General features: G+C 43.0%; 1 protein-coding gene across 1 annotated transcript in view; it reads left to right on the forward strand.

Annotated features, from left to right (window-relative positions):
* Positions 1–13642, forward strand: part of LOC109872068 (choline transporter-like protein 5-A) — a 54145-nt gene extending 40503 nt beyond the window's left edge. Inside the window, exons 3-22 of the mRNA XM_020463169.2 lie at positions 826–899; positions 5306–5390; positions 6288–6372; positions 6769–6897; positions 7031–7091; positions 7167–7290; positions 7401–7484; positions 8249–8361; positions 8515–8646; positions 8902–9001; positions 9111–9203; positions 9429–9516; positions 9635–9897; positions 10078–10172; positions 10267–10370; positions 10546–10619; positions 10717–10787; positions 10953–11041; positions 11134–11218; positions 11527–13642. Coding sequence (XP_020318758.2) covers positions 826–899; positions 5306–5390; positions 6288–6372; positions 6769–6897; positions 7031–7091; positions 7167–7290; positions 7401–7484; positions 8249–8361; positions 8515–8646; positions 8902–9001; positions 9111–9203; positions 9429–9516; positions 9635–9897; positions 10078–10172; positions 10267–10370; positions 10546–10619; positions 10717–10787; positions 10953–11041; positions 11134–11218; positions 11527–11621 — 2044 coding nt within the window. The 3' untranslated portion in view covers positions 11622–13642. The remainder of the gene's footprint in view (positions 1–825; positions 900–5305; positions 5391–6287; positions 6373–6768; positions 6898–7030; positions 7092–7166; positions 7291–7400; positions 7485–8248; positions 8362–8514; positions 8647–8901; positions 9002–9110; positions 9204–9428; positions 9517–9634; positions 9898–10077; positions 10173–10266; positions 10371–10545; positions 10620–10716; positions 10788–10952; positions 11042–11133; positions 11219–11526) is intronic.
* Positions 13643–22551: the final 8909 nt, after the last annotated feature.

The raw sequence follows: 22551 nt of genomic DNA on the forward strand, positions 1-22551 counted from the left end.
CATTAAGGCAAAAGGGTGGTTACTTTGAAGACTCTCAAATATAAAATATCATTTGATTTGTTTCACACTTTCTGGGTTACTACATGATTCCATGTGTGTTATTTCATAGTTTTCATGTCTTCACTATGTGCTAAAGAAAAAAAAAGAAAAACCCTTGAATGAGTAGGTGTGTCACAACTTTTGACTGGTACTGTAGGTCGCTGATTTTCCTCAGCACATGTGTACACGCACTACTGTTTGTGGATATGTGACACTTTCCCGTCCCCGGTTGGATAGAAAGATGTAAGCACTTGGCACACACAGGTATACACACACAAGAGCCATTCTGATTGCCAAACCCTGGGAAAGAGAGTGTGGGAATGTGATGTGTCTAGAGAGAGTCATAGCAGCAGATTGTTGAGGTTAATATTTAATTTCTGTTGTGAAAGAATCTCATCATCACCATGGTCCCTTCTGCAGCTGTTTGATCTTTACCAGAATAATGAGCATGGCCTTGGTGTGTATTTATCTCTCTGTCCTCTCGTTTCTCTCTCTCTTTACACCCTCTCTCATCTCGCTCGCCTCTCGTTTCTCTCTCTCAGGGTGTTGAAAGCCTCAAGGATATTGACCTTTTCTTCTTCTTTCTCTCTCCCTATCTCAATAGGAGAATCTTAATTGCATACTCTTCGCATCCTCTCCCCTTGCCTCCTTCTCAAAACCAATTGGAGAAGAAGGTCAGAGGGAGGGACCTCTTGCTTTCTCATCCAATGGGTTTTGAGAAGTAGTGTGCAATTGAGATTCTCTGTATCTACCTCTTTTTCCCTTTGTGTTTTTCCCTCTCTACAGAAGCTGCACAGACTTGTTTTGCTGTGTGATCTTCGTCATCGTCATCCTTGGATACATAGCACTGGGGACTGTGGGTGAGTGGACCATAACCACTATATTACCAGGACAGTGTAAGGATGTCTATACATGGAAACTCACAACTCTTCATGACGTATAGGTCTACATGCATTGGACAAAACTCGATGTCCAGCTGTCTTGCATTCCCAAATGTCTAGGAATTATGCCAATGTGAGACAAGTATTATCCTTTATTTCATCACCCTAGTTGAGTCAAAGTTCTGTTACATTCAAAAACTTGTAAGCAAGCAATGAAAAGGAGATGCTACATGAGTTGTGTTTAGACATTTTTATTGTAAGCAATGATAATGCCACAGTGGCCCAAACCCAAACACACTGGCCCAAACCCAAACACACTGTCCCCATGAGTGGGAGTCAGTAGATGAACCTTTGATCAGAGGGCTCTGAAATCCCACCATCAATACTTACCACCGTGTTAGAGAAAGATAAAACCGAATAGCAATCGGTTCTAACTACTTAGTTAGATGGAGGAGTAGTAAGATAAACACAGGAAAGGGTGTGTTTGTGTCAGAGAAACAAGTAGCAAAAAAATAGTAGCAAAGAAAGAAAGAAAGTAGCAAGTGTGAGAGAGAAATGGTGAACATAGCTACAGATCATACATTGTGCTGGAGAGAGATACAAAGAGAGAGCGAGAGGTGTGTAGCATCTGTTCTATTCAGAGACGTTGGGTTCACATCACCTCTGTAAGATGGTAGAAATGACTGTTTTCATGTCCCTCCCACAGCTCTATGAAGCGCTTCTAGGTCTCCCTCTCTTATCTCTTTTATTATTTTTGCTCTCCCCTCTTCTGCTAAAGATCAATCCTTCGCTCAATGATTGGTTCTGCTGATTGGTTGTGTACGTTTTCTCATAGTAATGATCTCAGAAATGGTAAGCAGCTAAAGAATTAAAAGTGTAGGTTTAGGAGTGACTGCACTGAAGATAAAGTTGCTTCAAAATGGAATAAAAGCAGCTATTTACTATGCATGCTGTACTCTAAAATGTCTCCTGTTAGCGTCCCCCCGCCCCTTGTGAATACTTACTCGTTAATGCAATCAATTGTTACCATTATATTACCATCCCCACTAGACGTTATAGGCAGCCCTACTCCCTATGCCCAACTGTAGCTCAATAAAAGGAAGATGTATCGTTGAGAAAAGAGAGAAGGCTAAAACGCAGAAAGGGAAAATAACAGCAATCCTGTGCATTGATTCTTGTAGTAGATTTGGGTTATGACTGATATCTGGTCAGTGTTGAATAAAGTGATATTCAGAAGAGAACAGGCAGGGAGAGAGAGAAGATAGAAGCCATTGTTCAAAAATCCTTTTGGTTCAGGCCTTTTGACAGTCGCAACATGGGGTCTCTGTTGAAAAAGGGAACCTTTTCTACTGTGACATTGCCTTTGAGAACGTAGAGCTTCATTCAATCAAAGCCTAACTTGCAGTCCTCAGTTGCACACTATAAAAACATACATTTAGTCCTGTAGCCAAATTCAACCAGAGAATGGCCTTGGCAAGTCAGCACACAAATAAATCCCTACAATTTTCAGAATAAGTGAATGCAGGCATCAGTTGTTTTTTGTTGTTGATATATTCAGCTTCTGAAACTTTGAGATGAGGAGCATCCCAATCCTAACCCTTCTTTGATGCAGCTGATTCAAGGTCATAGAAGCAACTACCATCAGCTACCCATGACCTTTAATTGCCGATCTGGCCTTATTCCTTCCAATGTCATTATTTAACCTTGTCATACAGACCCGTTATAATATAAGTTGCCCCCTTTTGCTGCAACCCAGCGCTATAGACTCATATATTTTTGTATGAGTTCATTATTTTTCAATATGCCACGGCCATTCCATCTCATGTTTTAGTTTGAGTTCACCTCGTTAATGGCGTGTGGTAGCTCTGTACTCATATTTTAGTATGAGTTCACCTCGGTAAAGGCATATGGAGCTCTGGTCTCATATTTTAGTGTGATCTCATTCTTTAAAGAGCAGCAGGGATGCTGGCAGTCAAAACCAACAGAGCGTTTAGAGAGCTTGATATTGGAGTGATGATGAAGTCACTCTTAACTCTTCATACCGCCTGCCAGCTACCAATGACCTCATGCCATCAGGAGAGGAGAGCCCCCCCCCCCTCCTTCATATGCATAAACCCACACAAAATACACACACGTGCAAAATCACACTCACTCACACACACACACACCTTACTACAATCTACTCCACTCCATGCCCATCTACACCACACAAACATCCATAATGACTTCATCCTCTCAGGAACACTCACTCACTTCAATGTTTTTTCTTTGCCTTAGCCTTTCTCACACACACACACACACACACACACACACACACACACACACACACACACACACACACACACACACACACACACACATATATACAGGATTTTCGGGTTGACTCATAACCTGCAGTCCCTGTGGTTATATCCGCGGGCGGGTTTAGGGTCATAAAATATTGTATGGATGAAGTGCGGCTGGGTAGCAAGCTGGTTGAATAAATAGAAAACGACAATGCATTAAAAGTCCATAAATGTATCATTCTTGTGCAATTCATATCTATAGGCTACATTGGTTTTTTATTTGTAGAATTTTTGATCTGCTATAAGTGTGTAAGCCTAAGCTTTATTGCCTTACTGTACGCGTGCCAAATACACGCCAATCGCCAAATGCTTTTGGGAACTTGGGCAGAATCTTAACATCGATCCACTGAGGCAAAAATAACAATGTCAGAGTTGAATTCAATAAGCGAAAAGCTACGAAATGGAGAGTTGAAAAGAAAGAGAATGAGGGTCCAGAAAAGTAATGTTTGGGAAAGATGAGGTGAAGTGGTAAAAGAGGATGATAGCAGACTATGTTATGTGTGATGATTGTGAGGCGCTATACATATCAGACAGTCACAAGATGGGGACTTCAACCTACTGTTCTGATGGATTAAATGGAAACTTACATCTGGACACTGACTGGAGGTTTATAACCTCTCACATTGTCTTAATATTAACTCCTGCTGAATTATGCATTTCTTACAGTAAAATGTATACATCAAATGTAAATTGACACAGGAACAGGAGTGGAGAAATATTGTTGATTTATTTCAGAACGTGAAGTTAGCACCTTTACAGACGGTCCCTATCTTATCAGCATCATAAAAGCTGATAGTATATCTACCACATTAAATATGCATCCAGGCCGAAACTGAAATCGTATCAGAAACATGTTGGGTCATTTTCACTGCTTTTAATTTCCTTAAAACCGGCAACAACAAAAAAAATACAGCACCCCTTGTCAAATGATTCTGCCGTCTCTGACTGAACAGTGCATTTTCTATCGCACTATTAGTGGGTTAGGGTCAGGTGCGGGCCTCAGATCTGAACTTTATCACATATAGTCAAGAGGTTGCGGATGGGTTGTTGGGAATTGCGGCAGATGCAGATGAACAAACAGCTGGCATCACTAACACAAACCATTTATCTCTCATCCCTGAGGCATCTTGTGTGGTTTGGGGGAAATCCTATGGCTGTGCTGATTTACAGTAAACGTTGACCATACTAGGAAGATTCATTCTGACATCATTCAGTGTATGATTTATTCAGCATAATTACTGATTCGCTTTGATTTGTAGAGCAGCTGCAACCATACCATATATCAACAGGGCTTGGTCAGCACATGCCCATCCATCGCTATATCTCCTTATAAGTCTGTCGTTATAAGTCTGTCATTCACTACGTGTTTCAGATACTGTACAGAAGCATTCCATTTAGAATCTGATGGTTCTGGAATACTACCTTAATGATTCCGTTAGTCAGTCAGACTGTTCGACTGAGACTGTTCGACTGAGGTAGTCACTGACAGCCTCTCATTCATAGAGAAAAGGTACTACTATTGATCAAAACGAATCGACACACACAGACAAACATGCACGTATACACACACATGTGGTGTCTTAGAAAGCGAAATCTCCTTTCCTGTATGCTTTCTGAACAATGCTGTAAACGATGCAGAAAGTAAGCCTGAGAAGAGCAGTAGCCTCTGGAATGAGAAGTGTGATTGCGTTTTTTACAGCAGAGCAGCAGTTAGACACACAATGACCTCGTCTTTAAAACCCTGCCAGAGGAGCTGAAGAACACGTTGAGATTCTCCGATACAAAAGAATCTGAACCCTTTGATTCAGGGAGTGGGAATAAGACTTCAGTCTATCCAGACTTTTCATCTATATTTATTTTATTTCGGTATTAGAAAACAGAGATAAAAGAGGATGATTTATTCTCGCTTCCTCTCTCCATCTCCTTCTTTCCCCCTCTTTGTGTCTCTCGCTCTCTCTCCATTTCTCTCTCGATCGGTTTGCTTCTTTCTCTCTCATTCTGTGTCTCTCTCTCTCTCACTCGTTCTTTTTTTTTCTCCAGCGTGGCTACAAGGTGACCCCAGGAAGGTAATCTACCCTACAGACAGCTACGGACAATTCTGTGGGCAGAAGGGCACTCCAAACGCGTGAGTAATTACTCTAGTGAGTGATTAGCATACCATTAGTACTAAATAGGCCTTAGATCCTTTTGAGGTCATGATAATACCCCTGTGCCTTATTTGCTGCTATTAATTGGTGCTTACCTGCCAATTACCACACCTGTCAGAGGTTTCCCCTACCACTGATAACAGCGTCAGATACTTTTTCATCCCCCTGAATTCAGTTAAGGATCATCTAATCCTAGATCTGTTAACTTTAAACTTCCATCTAGCCCTAGTGAGGCCCTCTGAACCATTGGCTGGTTCTTTATCTAAGCACTTCAATGCTATTCAATTGACTATTTGCCCATTACAATTAAAATGCACCTCACCCCCACACACAGTTCCCATTGTCAGTGAAATCAAACCCAATGAATCCAAAGTCTAATACTGCATCCCCACACTAAACTGCTTGGTGTTGAATTCCCCTCATAGAACTCAAGCATGATTGACAGGCTGTAACCATGGCGAGGATTCGTTCTTTATCGACGGCTGTAAAGCTGTGATAAGGCAGTTTGTGGGACCGGGCGATGAGATAGGGAGTAGTGTGTTTACTCCAAGCTAGCCAGGGCCCTCAGATCTCAGCAGCTCATAATTAGCACTGTGTTTTTCTCCCAGGATTATGGGATTGTGATGGAGTTTAGCCTGGAATACGTGTAGAGAAGAGACTACACCACTCCCTCACCCGTTATACTGAAACACTGGAACATACAGGCTACAATTTACAAAAATGAAGAGGGATATTAGGATATTAGTCTTTTTTAACAACATTGTATGTCCGACTATATGAGGGCTTTTCTCTGAATCTGTCCTCTGTGCTCCACAGCCACCTAGTGGTAGAACTGTATCACTTCTAAACCGTGTCAATGTTTGTTCTTTCTATAGAAAAAAATCCACACTGTTCTACTTCAACATCCTGAAATGTGCCAACCCTGCTGTCCTCATCAACCTACAGTGCCCGACCACTCAGGTATTCATAACATATTGGTCAAGTGATATCAGAGAAAATAACAGAGTAATGGAGTATTTAAGTGTAGTGGCTGTTCAGACATGGGGGTCATATCAGCCACGGAATGAGTTCACCTTGGGGCTCATAGTAATGGCTGGAACAAAATGAATGGAATGGTATCAAACACGTGGTTTCCATGAGTTTGATATTAAAAATAAATATAGTCGCACTCCCAGTAATTTATTGGGTAAATCACCAACGTTTTGGCATCACTCTACCTTCTTCAGAAGTTTGATACCATTCCATTTACTCCATCCCAGCCATTATTATGAGCCGTCCTCCTCTCACCAACCTCCTGTCATATCACCTTACTGACTTTTAATAAAAATGTGTGTATGTGTGTGTGTTTCCTAACAGATGTGTGTTTCCAAGTGCCCGGACAAATTTTCCACCTATACAGATGTGCAGTTGCAATACCAAATCACTGCCGCGCCCTGGGACTACTACAGGCAGTTCTGCAAACCAGGATTCAACAACCCAACAAAGGCATGTACCATGTATGTAAGCTGTTTGCATGTGTGAGTATACTGGTTCTCAAAGGCAGTGTGTAGGCAGGATACTGTTAGGATGTGAACTTTCTATTGAATGCAACATCTTGATCTTTGCTTTTTACTTTCAGCCCATTGCACAAGTGTTACGAGACGAGGACTGTCCATCGATGATTGTGCCTAGCAGACCATGTAAGTACAGGGGGGGAGAGACGGCAACTGGCAGGCTATTGTGCAGTGATGGTACTGAATTGTCTTGTCTACTAGTCCTGCAGCGTTGTTTTCCTGACTTCATCACTCAAAATGGAACCCTGACGGTGGCCAAAAGAACCCACTTCAAAGATGCCCTGGACACAGCCCGCAGTGTGACTGAACTAAGAGACGCTGCTAAGTGAGTTACAAAGACCGACACACACACACGTTGAGGTGCGTGTTCATGCATAAAGACACAGAGACATTTCTGTAAGAACTGCAGTTTTAGAATAGTATTGTCTCCTAAAGTGGCATCACAGGTCTGGTGGATGCTAAGGAGGTTGGGATGAAGATTGTGGAGGACTACGCCGCCTCATGGAACTGGATCTTAATGTAAGAACCTACATGAAAACTAGAATACTTCAGTACTTACTATAGGATTCTGTAGTAAACTGTAGAATACTTTACTACATCCTGTAGTATCCCTCTATCATGTGTAATACTTAGTATATAATCTACTACACACTACAGTATTATCCACAAAAATACTACAGTAATGTCCGCATAAACCCTATAATAAATACTTCAGTATTGAATTTGCATGTACCCAGTACATTCCCCTCCCCCATTTCCCAATTTGTGCCACCCATAAGTGAGGAACCTAAATGCCAAGTATAGCCCATATATTGTGTACCCTACAGGTTATAGAAAAGAATAGTAGCTATGAACTATCAGTTCATAGCTACCTACGTACCTACCTACGTAGGTAGGTAGGTACGTAGCTACCTACCTAGCTACCTACCACAAGTTATGGAAAATGTGCTCTTTTAGTATTTCTCCAGTAGTAGCCTGCACTTCTTCATCAAGGGAAAAAACATGATCTATAGTAAATACAACAGTCTACAAAAACACTACATGAATTACTATAGTATATACTACGCTTTTATTTTACTACAGAATTTATACTACAGTTAACTGTAAATACTACAGTAAAGTCTACAAAAACACTAATGGGTACTTTTTTCATGTGTGAACTCTTACTGGCAGAGATACACTGGTTTGAGTTATTATAAGGGACAATGAATTGTTCTGTATGGTACTTTTACGGTACTGTAAAATGCTATATTTAGAGAGTGTACTGTATATTATATTTCCAGAGGTCTGGTGATGGCTCTGGTGGTCAGTCTGATCTTCATCCTGCTGCTACGTTTCACTGCCGGACTCCTCCTCTGGTTCACCATCATTGCAGTCATACTGGTCATTGCATACGGTCAGTATGTGTGTGTGCCTGTTTGCTTGCGTGCGTGTTTAAGCGGGTGTGTGAATGTGTGCAATTGTGCATATGTACATACGTGCGTGCGTAGCCGTGTGTGTTACCAGTGTCTTCTCACCTCTTTAACCTCTGCTTTCTGTGACTCTGTAGGAATATGGCACTGTTACTTGGAGTTCTCCCTGCTGAGGCAGCAGCCCGGGGCAGATGTGACCATCGTAGACATCGGCTTCCAGACAGATGTCATGGTTTACCTGCAGCTCAGCCAGACATGGCTCATCTTCTGTGAGTCATCACCTCTCTCATGACGATCTCTCACTCAGCTTTATCTCAGGGCTGAGTCTCTTTCAAAGCATGTAGGCTGATGACCAGTTTCATTAAAAGTAAAACATTTCTCAAAGTATATGGTTGTTCTGTAATACATTCTTTCATTTACTTTACACATTACAAATTGAGAAAATGTTTGGTTAGGATTGATACTATGGTTTGGCTCAGACTCTCTAACTTTCTGCTGTCTCTCCTCCCCACTCTCTCTGTTAGTGATAGCTCTGGGTACCATAGAAGCCTCTATCCTGATCATTCTTATCTTCCTGAGGAGGAGAGTACGGGTGGCTATCGCTCTACTGAGAGAGGGAAGCAAGTAAGTCAACTAATAGTAACAGTTTCCGTGTTCTCTCACTTTATTTCTTCATTTAGTTCAAGAGTATATTTTCAATGACTGATATTCTTCTTGTGCCTCTGGTCTCTAGGGCCGTCAGCTACATCATGACAACACTCTTCTACCCAATCATCACTTTCCTGCTGCTGGCCGTCTGCAGCTCCTATTTTGCCGTCACCTCTGTGTATCTTACTCTTACTGGTGTGGTATTTCTCCACTCGAGGGCGCTGTTTTTGCATTTCTTTGTTTAGCGTGTTCATGATAACCATCAACTCCCAGATGCTATACAGTTGTTGTATTGAATGCCTTATGGAGTACAGAGACACAGAATTAATTGAAGAAGTGGTGTTCTATTGTGTATTGTTGTACATGAGCTATTTTTTTTTACCTTAATCAGCATTACACCCAGATTCCTGGCCTCCTCTGGAGATGCCATCTATAAAGTAATGGCTGCTGAGCCCAACTGCATGTACGCAAACAAGACATGTAATCCTGAGGTTAGTCCCCTTTTTCTCCACTCAATCTAAGTATCCTGCAGACACACACAGAAACTCGGGTTGAGTACCCCAGATTTGCATGGATGGTAATCCGGTATTTTCACTATTTCCATCTCAGACGTTCAACAAGACCAACGTGTCTAAGGCATGTCCGGGCGCCCAGTGTACATTTGCGTTCTACGGCGGGGAGACGCCCTACCACCGCTACCTCTTCATCCTCCAGCTGTCCAACCTGCTCATCTTCCTGTGGCTGGTCAACTTCACCATCGCCCTGGGACAGTGTACCCTGGCTGGGGCCTTCGCTTCCTACTACTGGGCCCGGAGGAAGCCCCAGGACATCCCCCCCTGTCCCCTGTTCTCTTCATTTAGTAGGGCCATACGGTAAGGAGCCTTCCATACCAGACTACAAATACAGTTGATTAGCAGGGTTACTGGAAAAGTGACTTTCATTAGGGCTCAGGAGTTGTTTGAACCATGTGTTTAGAGGGTTTGGGAGTTGATGATTTTTATTAATGATAGACTGACTAAACAGATGTGCGTGTGTGATCATCTGGGTTACAGGTATCACACAGGCTCACTTGCGTTTGGTGCTCTAATTCTGGCCGTGGTTCAGATGGCCCGAATTATCCTGGAGTATCTAGATTCTAAACTCAAAGGTGAGTTTGGCTTTAGGACAGTATAGTACAGTATTACATCATCTAGTCCTGAATGTGACTCTGGAGTAACTCGCCACTAATGGTCTGTGTTCAGGTGCCAATAACGTGGCAGCACGCTTCGTGCTCTGCTGCCTCAAATGCTGTTTCTGGTGTCTAGAGCGCTTCGTCAAATTCATGAACAGAAATGCTTACATTATGGTGAGTATGGTGGTTTGTGGGCGTCCATATGCACTGACACTTACATAGTTGTTCCTCGGTGTGAAGTGGTGCTAATTTAGCGACAGAGTCAGGGGTAGCTGAATATGACCGCACAACTCAATTGTAGGCTATAGTGTAACTCAATATGGTACCATGGTCTGTGTGTTCACTCTAGATTGCGATATATGGGAAGGGCTTCTGCATGTCAGCTCGAGATGCCTTCTGCCTACTGATGAGAAACGTAGTCAGGTAAGGCCCTCTGAAGCCAGGGGCTGGATTGTTAGGCTACCCAGTTGGTGGCACCTTACTGAGCTAACCTCACCGGGTTCCCCCCTCTCTACTGCAGGGTGGCGGTGCTGGACAGAGTGACTGACTTCCTACTGTTCCTGGGGAAAGTGCTAATAGCAGGGAGTGTAGGTGAGTCATTGCAAAAAACATATATTTTTGTTCTTGTGACTTCTAACCGTTTTAGTCTAAGGTTATTAAGAGAATTTATATTTTCTTTGACTGAAATCAGTCAAAGGTATAAATATTTGATGAAGCGTATCTGTGGGTATTTACAATGTTGTTTGTGTGTTGCAGGCGTCATAGCCTTCTTTTTCTTCACACACAAAATGCCCATCTTTCAGGAAGAAGTGCCGACCTTGCATTACTACTGGGTACCGTTACTGGTAAGAGGCCCAAATAGAAAGGGTATAGCAGTGGGTATATCCTACATTCAGCTGGGTATTGATGGTGTATTATCGTGTCTTCTCATTGGCAGACGGTGATATTCGGGTCCTATTTGATCGCTCATGGATTCTTCAGTGTATATGCAATGTGTGTAGACACACTGTTTCTGTGTTTCTGTAAGTAAAACCTACGTATTCCTCTTCATAGATATGCTTCCAAAACACGGTGGTATTGGTTGATGATTCATTACGGTTGAATGCAAAAAAAATCACATCTGAAAGAATACGCCTGCTCTCATCCTGACCTCTGGCATCTTTGATTGGCTATTCAGTCGATCCCAATATCAATGCTTTGGCTGCTTTACAACTGTAAAGACCACCAGGGCTGTTCACTTGCTTCACATTTGATCTGAGCACCTCTAACGCCTCTCTCCTCTCCCTTCCTCCTGTATCCCTTTCTCCACTCCTCCCATACACCCCTCCAGGTGAGGACTTGGAGAGGAATGATGGGAGCTCTGAGAAGCCTTTCCTCATGTCCGCTGGGCTTCACAGTATTCTGAGAAAAACTGACCACCACTGAGGGACACAAAACAAAACTGTCCTACAAACTAATAGCTTTACTCTTCTGAGATATTTAGCATGCTTTAAACTCAACGGAACAGAGCTGAACACTAGCTACCTACACTATGCTGTCTATCAGATAGCAAGTAATATCAGTCTCTAATGGACGATGAGACCACTGGCTGTGACTATTGCAACTCAAGAACCTTCTCAACTCTTCAGAATGAACACTGACTGTGATTTTGAGGGACTCTGAGACTCCTCTTAAGATCTCTTACATTGACTATGACATTTGTGATCATTCAAATAATTATTAGAAGTACAGGATATGGACAATGAGACTAATAGTGTGACTATTAAGCATGAAGACTTTGCTACTACCTTACCTCAAGACTAGGAATTTGCAGGCAGCAACTCTTTTGGAACAAGGTCAGGTGGTCAGACTTCACTGTGACTTGTTCAGATAATCCAACAAACTCGTAACTCTCTGGTGCAGTGAGAGAGAGATTTAGAGACTTCTGGTTTGCTCCAAACACATCAGAGGCTATGCATATCCAACCTGCACGACACTACTATTGTCCCTACCATCTTCATTCATCCACAGCAGCTGTACTGTACCTGTAGTTTACATGAACAAGGGACCTTAATGCAAAGAAAAGTGCAGCAGACTCTGACAGAACCCTAAATTGTAGTCTGACCAACACTTGTTCTGCGGACTTTGTCTTTTAGCTAATGCTCAAACTAGTTGATTTATGCTACTCAAAGTCAATATTCATTTCTAATGGAGTTCCAAATACTTAGCCACTAAAGGCTAAGCAACAACAGTGTCAAGGACAATCATGAGAAATTTGACCCTGTCACACTACTGCAGTCAACAGTGCAGTTTGCGGTCAAAACGTGAAACTGTGGTCACCTTTACACCCACAAATGGGCTCAGGTACAGCACGGGTAGCCTGATTGTGTGTGTGTGTGTGATACTACACTGTACATGTATGTTAGTGGAGGCTGCTGAGGGGAGAATGGCTCCTAATAATGTCTGGAACGGAGCAAATGGAATGGCATCAAACACCTGGAAACCATGTATTTGATGTATTTGAAACCATTCCACTGATCCGCTCCAGTCATTACCACGAGCCCGTTCTCCCCAATTAAGGTGCCACCAACCTCCTTTGATGTATGTTTGGAGGGACTAGCTGTTCCGAATAAGGGCTTCTGTATATCTGATATGCTCCTGTCCTACTGTATGAATATTGAATCCTATTGTTTCAACTTCGTCAAAACCGGATGGTTTCACTTTCAAATCAGGATTTGATTTTGAAGTCATGTCATCTCTTGGTCCTGATAGGATCTCATTACAACTGAATGGTGTTACTCCCTGGCCAATGGACTACTCTCCATAATCCAGACATGCTGTATGTTGTGTGATAGGAAAACCTGCAAGCAAACAAAAATCCCTATGCCTAGTTTTGGTTGCTGTATGGTGGATTACAGTTGTCTGAAGTGCAGATTTTTTTTTTCATTTTACCTGGATGACCACCCCAGTTCTGGCAAATACTTGGGGAGACTATCAAATACAGAGAATGTGTACAAAACACTGGTTGAAAGCATCCACTATATTAAACAGAAGGCTAAGGCAGATCCTGTGGAGATTCAGATAAGTCTCTGTCACTGCAATATAAGATCCATTGAAAAATAAATGCTGTTTACCTAGCTGAGCATAAGGTTTTATGTACGACTTAATTGCAGGTTCTAGTTAATGTGCCTAGCTGGTTGATAATGGAGGCTTTTACTTTAGGCTAAACACCTTTTTAGACTCTTGGCAATGGAAGGATGTCAATGTCATTTTGGTAGAATTTGTACTTCAGTGGTAGTACAGATGAAAAAAGTGCTATGTTTTTATAATGTCAATTACATGTACATGCTCTTTTCTACATTTTGGGATGAATATTTAATGTATATTTAATTTGGGATTTTCTTTTGTAAAATTTAGTCAATGAGAATGTGAAGTGACCTTTATAAATAAAATACATTTGAATAGTTCCATGTGATTTACAGCATTTGATGTGCCATGTAATGCGTTTACACCAACAATTTCTACAGTGTGAAAACATGGGCAATATTGAAATATTGTGCAAAGCTACAGCTATTGCAGGTAAAACATCAAAATCACTGTAGAATCCATAAATCCCAATTACCCGTCTATTCTTCCTCATTTTGAGTTTATTTTCAACTCTGAGGGCTCTATTCAATCTGAAACGCTGAAGCAGAAGGCGTTACAGATTCTCCTATAGAAATGTTAAGGTAATTTACGATTGAGCCAAAATATGCAGCATTTACCGTGAATGCAATCTCCACTAAAGTGGGAACATTGCCTTTAAATTTCATCCCAGCTGTAGAGCTGAACTTCCTCGATCCGGATTGAATCACCCCCTTATTTCCAGTGCTGGATCAAGAGTACAACCAAAGATTATGGAAATTCTGACAAGGTACTCGTCTCTCCGCCCTAACAATGGGAGTCGTTGTCCACAAAGCGGCACAGTGGGTTGTCTAGCTCCTGCCTATCCTTTTTTGGATTGGTGGATACATCTAATTTATTGTCATCTTTTTAAAATATTCAATGAGGTTTGTTGACATCAACCGCCTGTATTCAATGTAGAGAGATGCTATGCTACTAGCCACATGCCATTAATATGCATAGCCGTCAACAGCCGGTCAATGCTACTAGCCACATGCCATTAATATGCATAGCCGTCAACAGCCGGTCAACTGTAAGTGCTGTTATTGTGTGGAAATGTCTAGGAGCAACAACAACTCAACCGCGAAGGTCACATAAGCTCATACAACAGGACCACTGAGTACTGAAGCACGTAGCACATAAATCGTCTGTCCTCGGTTGCAACACTCACTACCGAGTTCCAAACTGCCTCCAGAAGCAACGTCGGGAGTTGAATGAAATGGGTTTCCATGGCCAACCAGCCGCACACAAGCCTAAGATCCCCATGCGCAATACCAAGCGTCGGCTGGAGTGCTGTAAAGCTCGCCGCCATTGTACTCTGGAGCAGTGGAAACGCGTTCCCTGGAGTGATGAATCACACTTCACCATCTGGCAGTCCGACGGACTAATCTGGGTTTGGTGAATGCCAGGAGAAAGCTACCTGCCCGAATACATAGTGCCAACTGTAAAGTTTGGTGGAGGAGGAATAATGGTCTGGGGCTGTTTTTCCAGTGGAGGGAAATCTTAACGCTACAGCATACAATGGCATTCTAGACAATTCTGTGGCAACAGTTTGGGGAAGGCCCATGACAATGCCCCTGAGCACCAAGCGAGGTCCATACAGAAATGGTTTGTTCAGATCGGTATGGAAGAACTTGACTGGCCTGCACAGAACCCTGACCTCAACCCCATAAAATACCTTTGGGATGAATTGGCCTAATCGCCCATCAGTGCCCGACCTCACTAATGCTCTTGTGGCTGAATGGAAGCAAGTCCCCGCAGCAATGTTCCAGCATCTAGTCGTAAGCCTTCCCAGAAGAGTTTCCCCGCAAAGGGGGGAACCAACTCCATATTAATGGAATGAGAGTGTAGTGAATCAGTACACTCATAACAACTTAAGCATTTGGAAACTCCAACTCGATCAAATAAACCATATATTGTTTTGTTGACCAAATTCAACACTCATTGACCGCCATACAAAAAGTCCTTGCTTGGAGGGCTAAAACAACAAAAACACGCCACCTGCGCGAGGGAGACAGATTTTCCGCCGTGTTGGGACCCTCTTCCTCTCTGGTACAAAGATGGTTTGTTTCAGTAGCTCGAGCCTACCAGATAAAAATGTATTTGTCACATACACATGGTTAGCAGATGTTAATGCGAGTGTAGTGAAATGCTTGTGCTTATAGTTCCGACCATGCAGTAATATCTAACAAGTAATCTAACAATTTCACAACTACCTTATACACAGAAGTGTAAAGGAATGAATAAGAATATGTACATAAAAAAATATATGGATGAACGATAGCCGAACAGCATAGGAAGTACAGTACATACCCTACATTACTCATCTCATATGTATGTAAACATTATTTAAAGTGCCTAGTGATACATGTATTACATACAATTTTTTATAATTAAAGTGGCTAGAGATTTAAGTGAGTATGTTGGCAACAGCCACTCAATGTTAGTGATGGCTGTTTAACAGTCTGATGGCCTTGAGATAGAAGCTGTTTTTCAGTCTCTCGGTCCCAGCTTTGATGCACCTGTACTGACCTCGCCTTCTGGATGATAGCGGGGTGAACAGGCAGTGGCTCAGGTGGTTGTGTCCTTGATGATCTTTTTGGCCTTCCTGTGACATTGGGTGGTAGGTGTCCTGGAGGGCAGGTAGTTTGCCAATGGTGATGTGTTGTGCAGACCTTACTCCCCTCTGGAGAGCCTTACGGTTGTGGGCGGAGCAGTTGCCATACCAGGCGGTGATACAGCCCGTCAGGATGCTCTCGATTGTGCATCTGTAAAAGTTTGAGTGTTTTTGGTGACAAGCTGTGTTTCTTCAGCCTCCTGAGGTTGAAGAGGCGCTGCTGCGCCTTCTTCACCACGCTGTCTGTGTGGGTGGACCATTTCATTTTGTCCTAGATGTGTAAGCCGGGGAACTTAAAACTTTCCACCTTCTCCACTACTGTCCCGTCGATGTGGTTGGGGGGGGTATTAAATGCTGAGTTGTAGTCGATGAACAACATTCTTACATAGGTATTCCTCTTGCCCAGATGGGTTAGGGCAGTGTGATTGTGATTGAGTTGTCTGTGGACCTATTGGGGCGGTAAGAAAATTGGAGTGGGTCAAGGACGTAAGGCAGGGTGAAGGCGATATGGTCCTTACTAGTCTCTCAAAGAACTTCATGATGACGGAAGTGAGTGCTACCGGGCGATAGTCATTTAGCTCAGTTACCTTAGCTTTCTTGGGAACAGGAACAATGGGGGCCATCTTGAAGCATGTGGGAACAGCAGACTGGGATAAGGATTGATTAAATATGTCCATAAACACACCAGCCAGCTGGTCTGGGCATGCTCTGAGGACGCGGCTAGGGATGCCGTCTGGGCCTGCAGTCTTGCGAGGGTTAACATGTTTAAATGTTTTACTCACGTTGGCTGCAGTGAAGGAGAGCCTACAGGTTTTCATATCGGTGGCACTTTAATTTATCTGGAACCAAGACGTCGTGGTCTTCGACGGGGCTTGTTTTCTTTTTGTAGTCCGTGATTGACTGTAGACCCTGCCACATACCTCTCGTGTCTGAGCCATTGAATTGCGACTCTACTTTGTCTCTATACTGAAGCTTAGCTTGTTTGATTGCCTTGTGGAGGGAATAGCTACACTGTTTTGTATTCAGTCATGTTTCCGGTCGCCTTGCCCGGATTAAAAGCAGTGGTTCGCGCTTTTAGTTTTGCGTGACTGCTGCCATCAATCCAGGGTTTCTGGTTGGGGAAGGTTTTAATAGTCGCTGTGGGTACAACATCACCGATGCACTTGCTAATAAACTCGCTCACCAAATCAGCGTATTCATCAATGTTATTGTCCAACGCTATTCGGAACATATCCCAGTCCACGTGATCGAAGCAATCTTGAAGCGTGGAATCCGATTGGTCGGACCAGCGTTGAACAGACCTGAGCATGGGCGTTTCCTGTTTTAGTCTATAGGCTAGGAGCAACAAAATGGAGTCGTGGTCAGATTCTCCAAAAGGAGGGTGAGGGAGGGCTTTGTATGCGTCACGGAAGTTAGAGTAACAATGATCCAGGATTTTACCACCCCGGGTCGCACATTCGATATGCTGATAAAATTTATGGAGCCTTGTTTTCAGATTAGCTTTGTTAAAATTCCCAGCTACGATAAATGCAGCCTCAGAATATGTGGTTTCCAGTTTACATAGAGTCCAATGAAGTTCTTTCAGGGCCGTCGATGTGTCTGCTTGGGGGGATATACACGACTGTGATTACAATCGAAGAGAATTCTCTTGGTAGATAATGCGGTCGACATTTGATTGTAAGGAATTCTAGGTCAGGTGAACAAAAGGACTTGAGTTCCTGTATGTTGTTATGATCACACCACGTCTCGTTAATCATAAGGCATACACCCTGCCCTTCTTCTTACTAGAGGGATGTTTGTTTCTGGCGGTGCGATGTGTGACAAAAGCAGGTGGCTGTACCGACTGACATATCCCGAGTGAGCCATGTTTTTGTGAAACAAAGACCGTTACAATCTTTGATGTCTCTCTGGAAGGGAACCCTTGCTCGGATTTCATCTACCTTGTTGTCAAGAGACAATTTCATCTACCTTGTTGTCAAGGGACATTAGCGAATAGTATACTCGGGAGCGGTGCGCGATGTGCCAGTCTACGGAGCCTGACCTGAAGATCCGATCCATTGTCCTGGGTGGTGGACCAAACAGAGGATCCGCTTCGGTAAAGTCGTATTCCTGGTCGTAATGTCGGTGAGTTGACATTGACCTTATATCCAATAGTTCCTCCTGGCTGCATGTAATAAAACTTAAGATTTCCTGGGGTAACAATGTAAGAAAAAAAAGAAAAAATACTGCATAGTATCCTAGGAACGAGGCGGTCATCTCTGTCGGCACCGAAATACGGGCATTTGACTAGATCTCCGAGGTGGTGCTCCGCAGTCGCCAGATGAAGAGACAGAGGTAGTAGGAAGAGGAGAATAAAAGATTCAGAAGGATAGAATGCACCTGAAAGTTCAAGCAGCATGCTTGCCCATGGGCAAGTGCCCAAGCCCAAGCATCCTGTCTACCAGCATTAGAGAAATGTGACGTCTACACATACTTTGGAGCAGGGCTTTAAATACATCTCCTTGAGGATCCCCGACCGTTCCATGTATTGGAGCTCCAGAGCTAGCACACCTGATTCAACTCGCTAATTTATTAAGTGCTTGATGATAGGGTTTTGACTAGATGGGAAGCCGCTAATGTCAAGTGACTTTTCGTAGCAGGTTAGATAATGAGGTTAAAGTTGGGAAAAGGGTTAGCTAAAATGCAAAAGTTCTCAGATGTAACTTGCAAGTGTTGACATCACTATGACATTAGCAGCATCCCTTCGGATGCGAAATGGCTAGCTAGTTAGCAGTGGTGCGCGCCAGTAGCGTTTCAATCGGTGACGTCACTCGCTCTGAGCCCTTGAAGTAGTGGTTCCCCATGCTCTGCAAGGGCCGCGGCTTTTGTGGAGCGATGGGTAACGGTTGACGTGTGCAGAGCGTCCCTGGTTCGCGCCCAGGTCGGGGCGAGGGGACGGACATAGACATGTAGATTAATCAAGCGGGCAACATCATTGTGAAACGTCTGAGGGTCCCGGAGGAGATGTTTGGGAACCAGTTCGCTTGCACGTTTGCAACGTTGCAGAACGGTTTGTACTGAACGACACGTTTCTCCAAAACGTTATTGTACGTACTTGAACAGGGTGACGTTATTAAAGGGCAGTGTCTATGCTGACAGTGTGTCCCGACCCAAGTCCAAAACACTGTCAGCATCGCTTTGTTTCAATTGAAAAACGTACTGAACGCAGCCCTGTGCTTTGGAGTGCCTCATACAACAAAACAGTCTATTCAGTCAGTTAAACTGTAAAGCGCGTCAAATGGCATTACGATTGTCATGACCGTCAAAACAAGACCGCATGCATCTATAGAGTCCAGTCCCTGTCAGCAGTGATTTTTCACAGCCTTCCAAAATAGGTGTGTATCTATCTATATATAAATAACAAAAGGCTGTGAAGTATTTGTAGTTAATCATATAGGTAATGTTAGTTCATCATATCAGAGCTCCGCCCACTGGTGAAGTTGAGCAGAGCATGCTGGGTGATCTCCAGCTCAGAGAAGATCAGCTCCAGAGTAGTCAAGTGAGAGAGAATTCCAGCCATCCTAGTGTTTTCCTACCAGTTAGCTGTGTGCATGCATCCTTGTTGATATGTAAGGACATCTTTCATATATTTCCGGTGTTTATGTATGAAGATGCACTCTGTGACTCTAATGTCATATGTATGGTTATGCTAATTAGTAGTTTATACTGCGCGCTAGTTAGGTCGTCTTATCATTTCGGACATTTAACCCTGTGTTTGTAATGTCCCCCAGCGTGTTGTATTATATTTTGATCTCAAATTAGTACAGTCACGTTGTATTGCGCAGTTTGGTCCTGTATAGCATTAAGTCATTATAGTAATATTATATCTAAGCAAATTGTTTATAAGATTCTATTGTCATTCACTATTGTGTCTTTGTTTCTCTCTTTAATTGCAGACCACACACACACTTTGGTTGAAGCAAGTTGCCCATCCACACTACGTACACTGTGCGGTGTAGTTCCGTGCCTGTGCATCTTCAGCGCTATTAAACCACCTCAACTGGAATCCTACCTGTCTGTTCTCTGTGCCCTTACCAGCACACGGGAGCGAACACATTAAGGAAAACCTAACCAAAAGAATATACAGACAGCCAAGTCCTCACTTACACATATACATACAGTACCAGTCAAAAGTTTAGAAACACCTACTCATTCAAGGGTTTTTCTATAATAATTTTTATATTTTCTACATAGAAAAGTAGTGAAGACATCAAAACTATGAAATAACACATATGGAATCATGTTGTAACCAAAGAAGGGTTAAACAAATCAAAATATATTTTAGATTTGAAATTCTTCAAAGTAGCCACGCTTTGCCTCGACGACAGCTTTGCACACTCTTGTGTGCTTCATGAGGTAGCCACCTGGAATACATTTCAATTAACAGGTGTGCCTTGTTAAAAGTTAATTTGTTGAATTTCTTTCCTTAATGCGTTTGAGCCAATAATTTGAGTTGTGACAAGATAGGGGTGGTATACAGAAGATAGCCCTATTTGGTTAAAAAACCAAGTCCATATTATGGCAAGAACAGCACAAATAAACAAAGAGAAACAACAGTCCATCATTACTTTAAGACATGACGGACAGTCAATCTGGAAAATTTGAAGAACTTTGAAAGTTTCAAGTGCAGTCGCAAAAAACATCAAGCACTATGATGAAACTGGCTCTCATGAGGACCACCACAGGAAATGAAGACCCAGAGTTACCTCTGCTGCAGAGGATAAGTTCATTAAAGTTACCAGCCTCAGAAATTGGCAAATAACTGCACCTCAGATTACAGCCCAAATAAATGCTTCACAGATTTCAAGTAAGAGACCCATCACAACATCAACTGTACAGAGGAGACTGCGTGAATCAGGCCTTCATGGTCGAATTGCTGCAAAGAAACCACTACTAAAGGACACCAATGAGAAGAAGCCACTTGCTTGGGCCAAGAAACACGAGCAATGGACATTAGACCAGTGGAAATATCATTTTGGTTTGTCCAAATTTGAGATTTTTGGTTCCAACCGCAGTGTCTTTGTGAGATGCAGAGTAGGTGAACGGATAAACTCTGCATGTGTGGTTCCCACCGTGAAGCATGGAGGAGACGGTGTGGGGGTGCTTTGCTGGTGACACTGTCAGTGATTTTATTTAGAATTCAAGGCACACTTAACCAGCGTGGCTACCACAGCATTCTGTAGCGATACGCCATCCCATCTGGTTTGCTCTTAGTGAGACTATCATTTGTTTTTCAACAGGACAATGACCCAAAACCAACCTCCAGGCTGTGTAAGGGCTATTTGACCAAGAAGAAGAGTGATGGTGCTGCATCAGATGACCTGGCCAGATGATTCCTCATGCAGCTGGTTGAGAGAATGCCAAGAGTGTGCAAAGCTGTCATCAAAGCAAAGGGTGGCTACTTTGAAGAATTTCAAATATAAAATATATTTTTATTTGGTTAACACTTTTTTTTTTTTTACATGTGTTTCATAGTTTGTCTTCACTCTTATTCTACAATGTAGAAAATGGTCAAATAAAGAAAAACCCTTGAATGAGTAGGTGTGTCCAAACATAAATACATTTATACATGAACAAAAATACACTCTGAACAAAAATATAAACGCAACATGTAAAGTGTTGGTCCCACAGAAATGTTCCATATGCACAAAAAGCTGATCTCTCAAATGTTGTGCACAAGTTTGTTTTCATCCATGTTAGTGAGCATTTGTCCTTTGACAAGATCATCCATCCACCTGACCGGTTTGACATATGAAGAAGCTGATTAAACAGCATGATCATTACACAGGTGCACCTTGTGCTGGGGACAAAAGGCCACTTTAAACTGTGAAGTTGTCACAACATAATGCCAAAGATGTCTTTAAGTTTTTAGGGAGCATGCAATTGGCATGCTGAGTGCAGGACTGTCCACCAGAGCTGTAGCCAGAGAATTCAATGTTAATTTCTCTACATAAGCTGCCTCCAACATTGTTTTAGAGAATTTGGCAGTATGTCTAACCGGCCTCAACAGCAGACCACTTGTAACCACGCCAGACCAGGACCTCCACATCCGGCTTCTTCACCTGCGGAATCGTCTGAGATCAGCCACTCGGAATGCTGACCCAACTGTGGGTTTGCACAACTGAAACATTTCTGCAGTTCGGCGTCGTAACCATCTTCAGTGGGCAAATTATCACCTTCGTTGGCCACTGTTCTCTTCACGGATGAATCCCGGTCTCAACAGTACCCGGGAGATGGCAGACGGTGTCTCGTGGGCTAGCGGTTTGCTGATGTCAACGTTGTGAACAGAGTGCCCCGTGGTGGTGGTGTGGGTATGGCAGGCATAAGCTAAGGACAACGAACACAATTGCACAAAGATACTGTTATGAGATTCTGAGGCCCAGTGTTGTGTCATTCATCCGCCGCCTTCACTTCATGCTTCAGCATGATAATGCACAGGCCCAATGTGACAAGGATCTGTACGCAATTTCTGGAAGCTGAAAATGTCCCAGTTCTTCCATGGTCTGCATTCTTACCAGACATGTCACCCATTGAGCATGTTTCGGATGCTCTGGATTG

This window comes from Oncorhynchus kisutch, linkage group LG27, assembly GCF_002021735.2.
Source record: "Oncorhynchus kisutch isolate 150728-3 linkage group LG27, Okis_V2, whole genome shotgun sequence".
Classification (NCBI taxonomy): domain Eukaryota; kingdom Metazoa; phylum Chordata; class Actinopteri; order Salmoniformes; family Salmonidae; genus Oncorhynchus; species Oncorhynchus kisutch.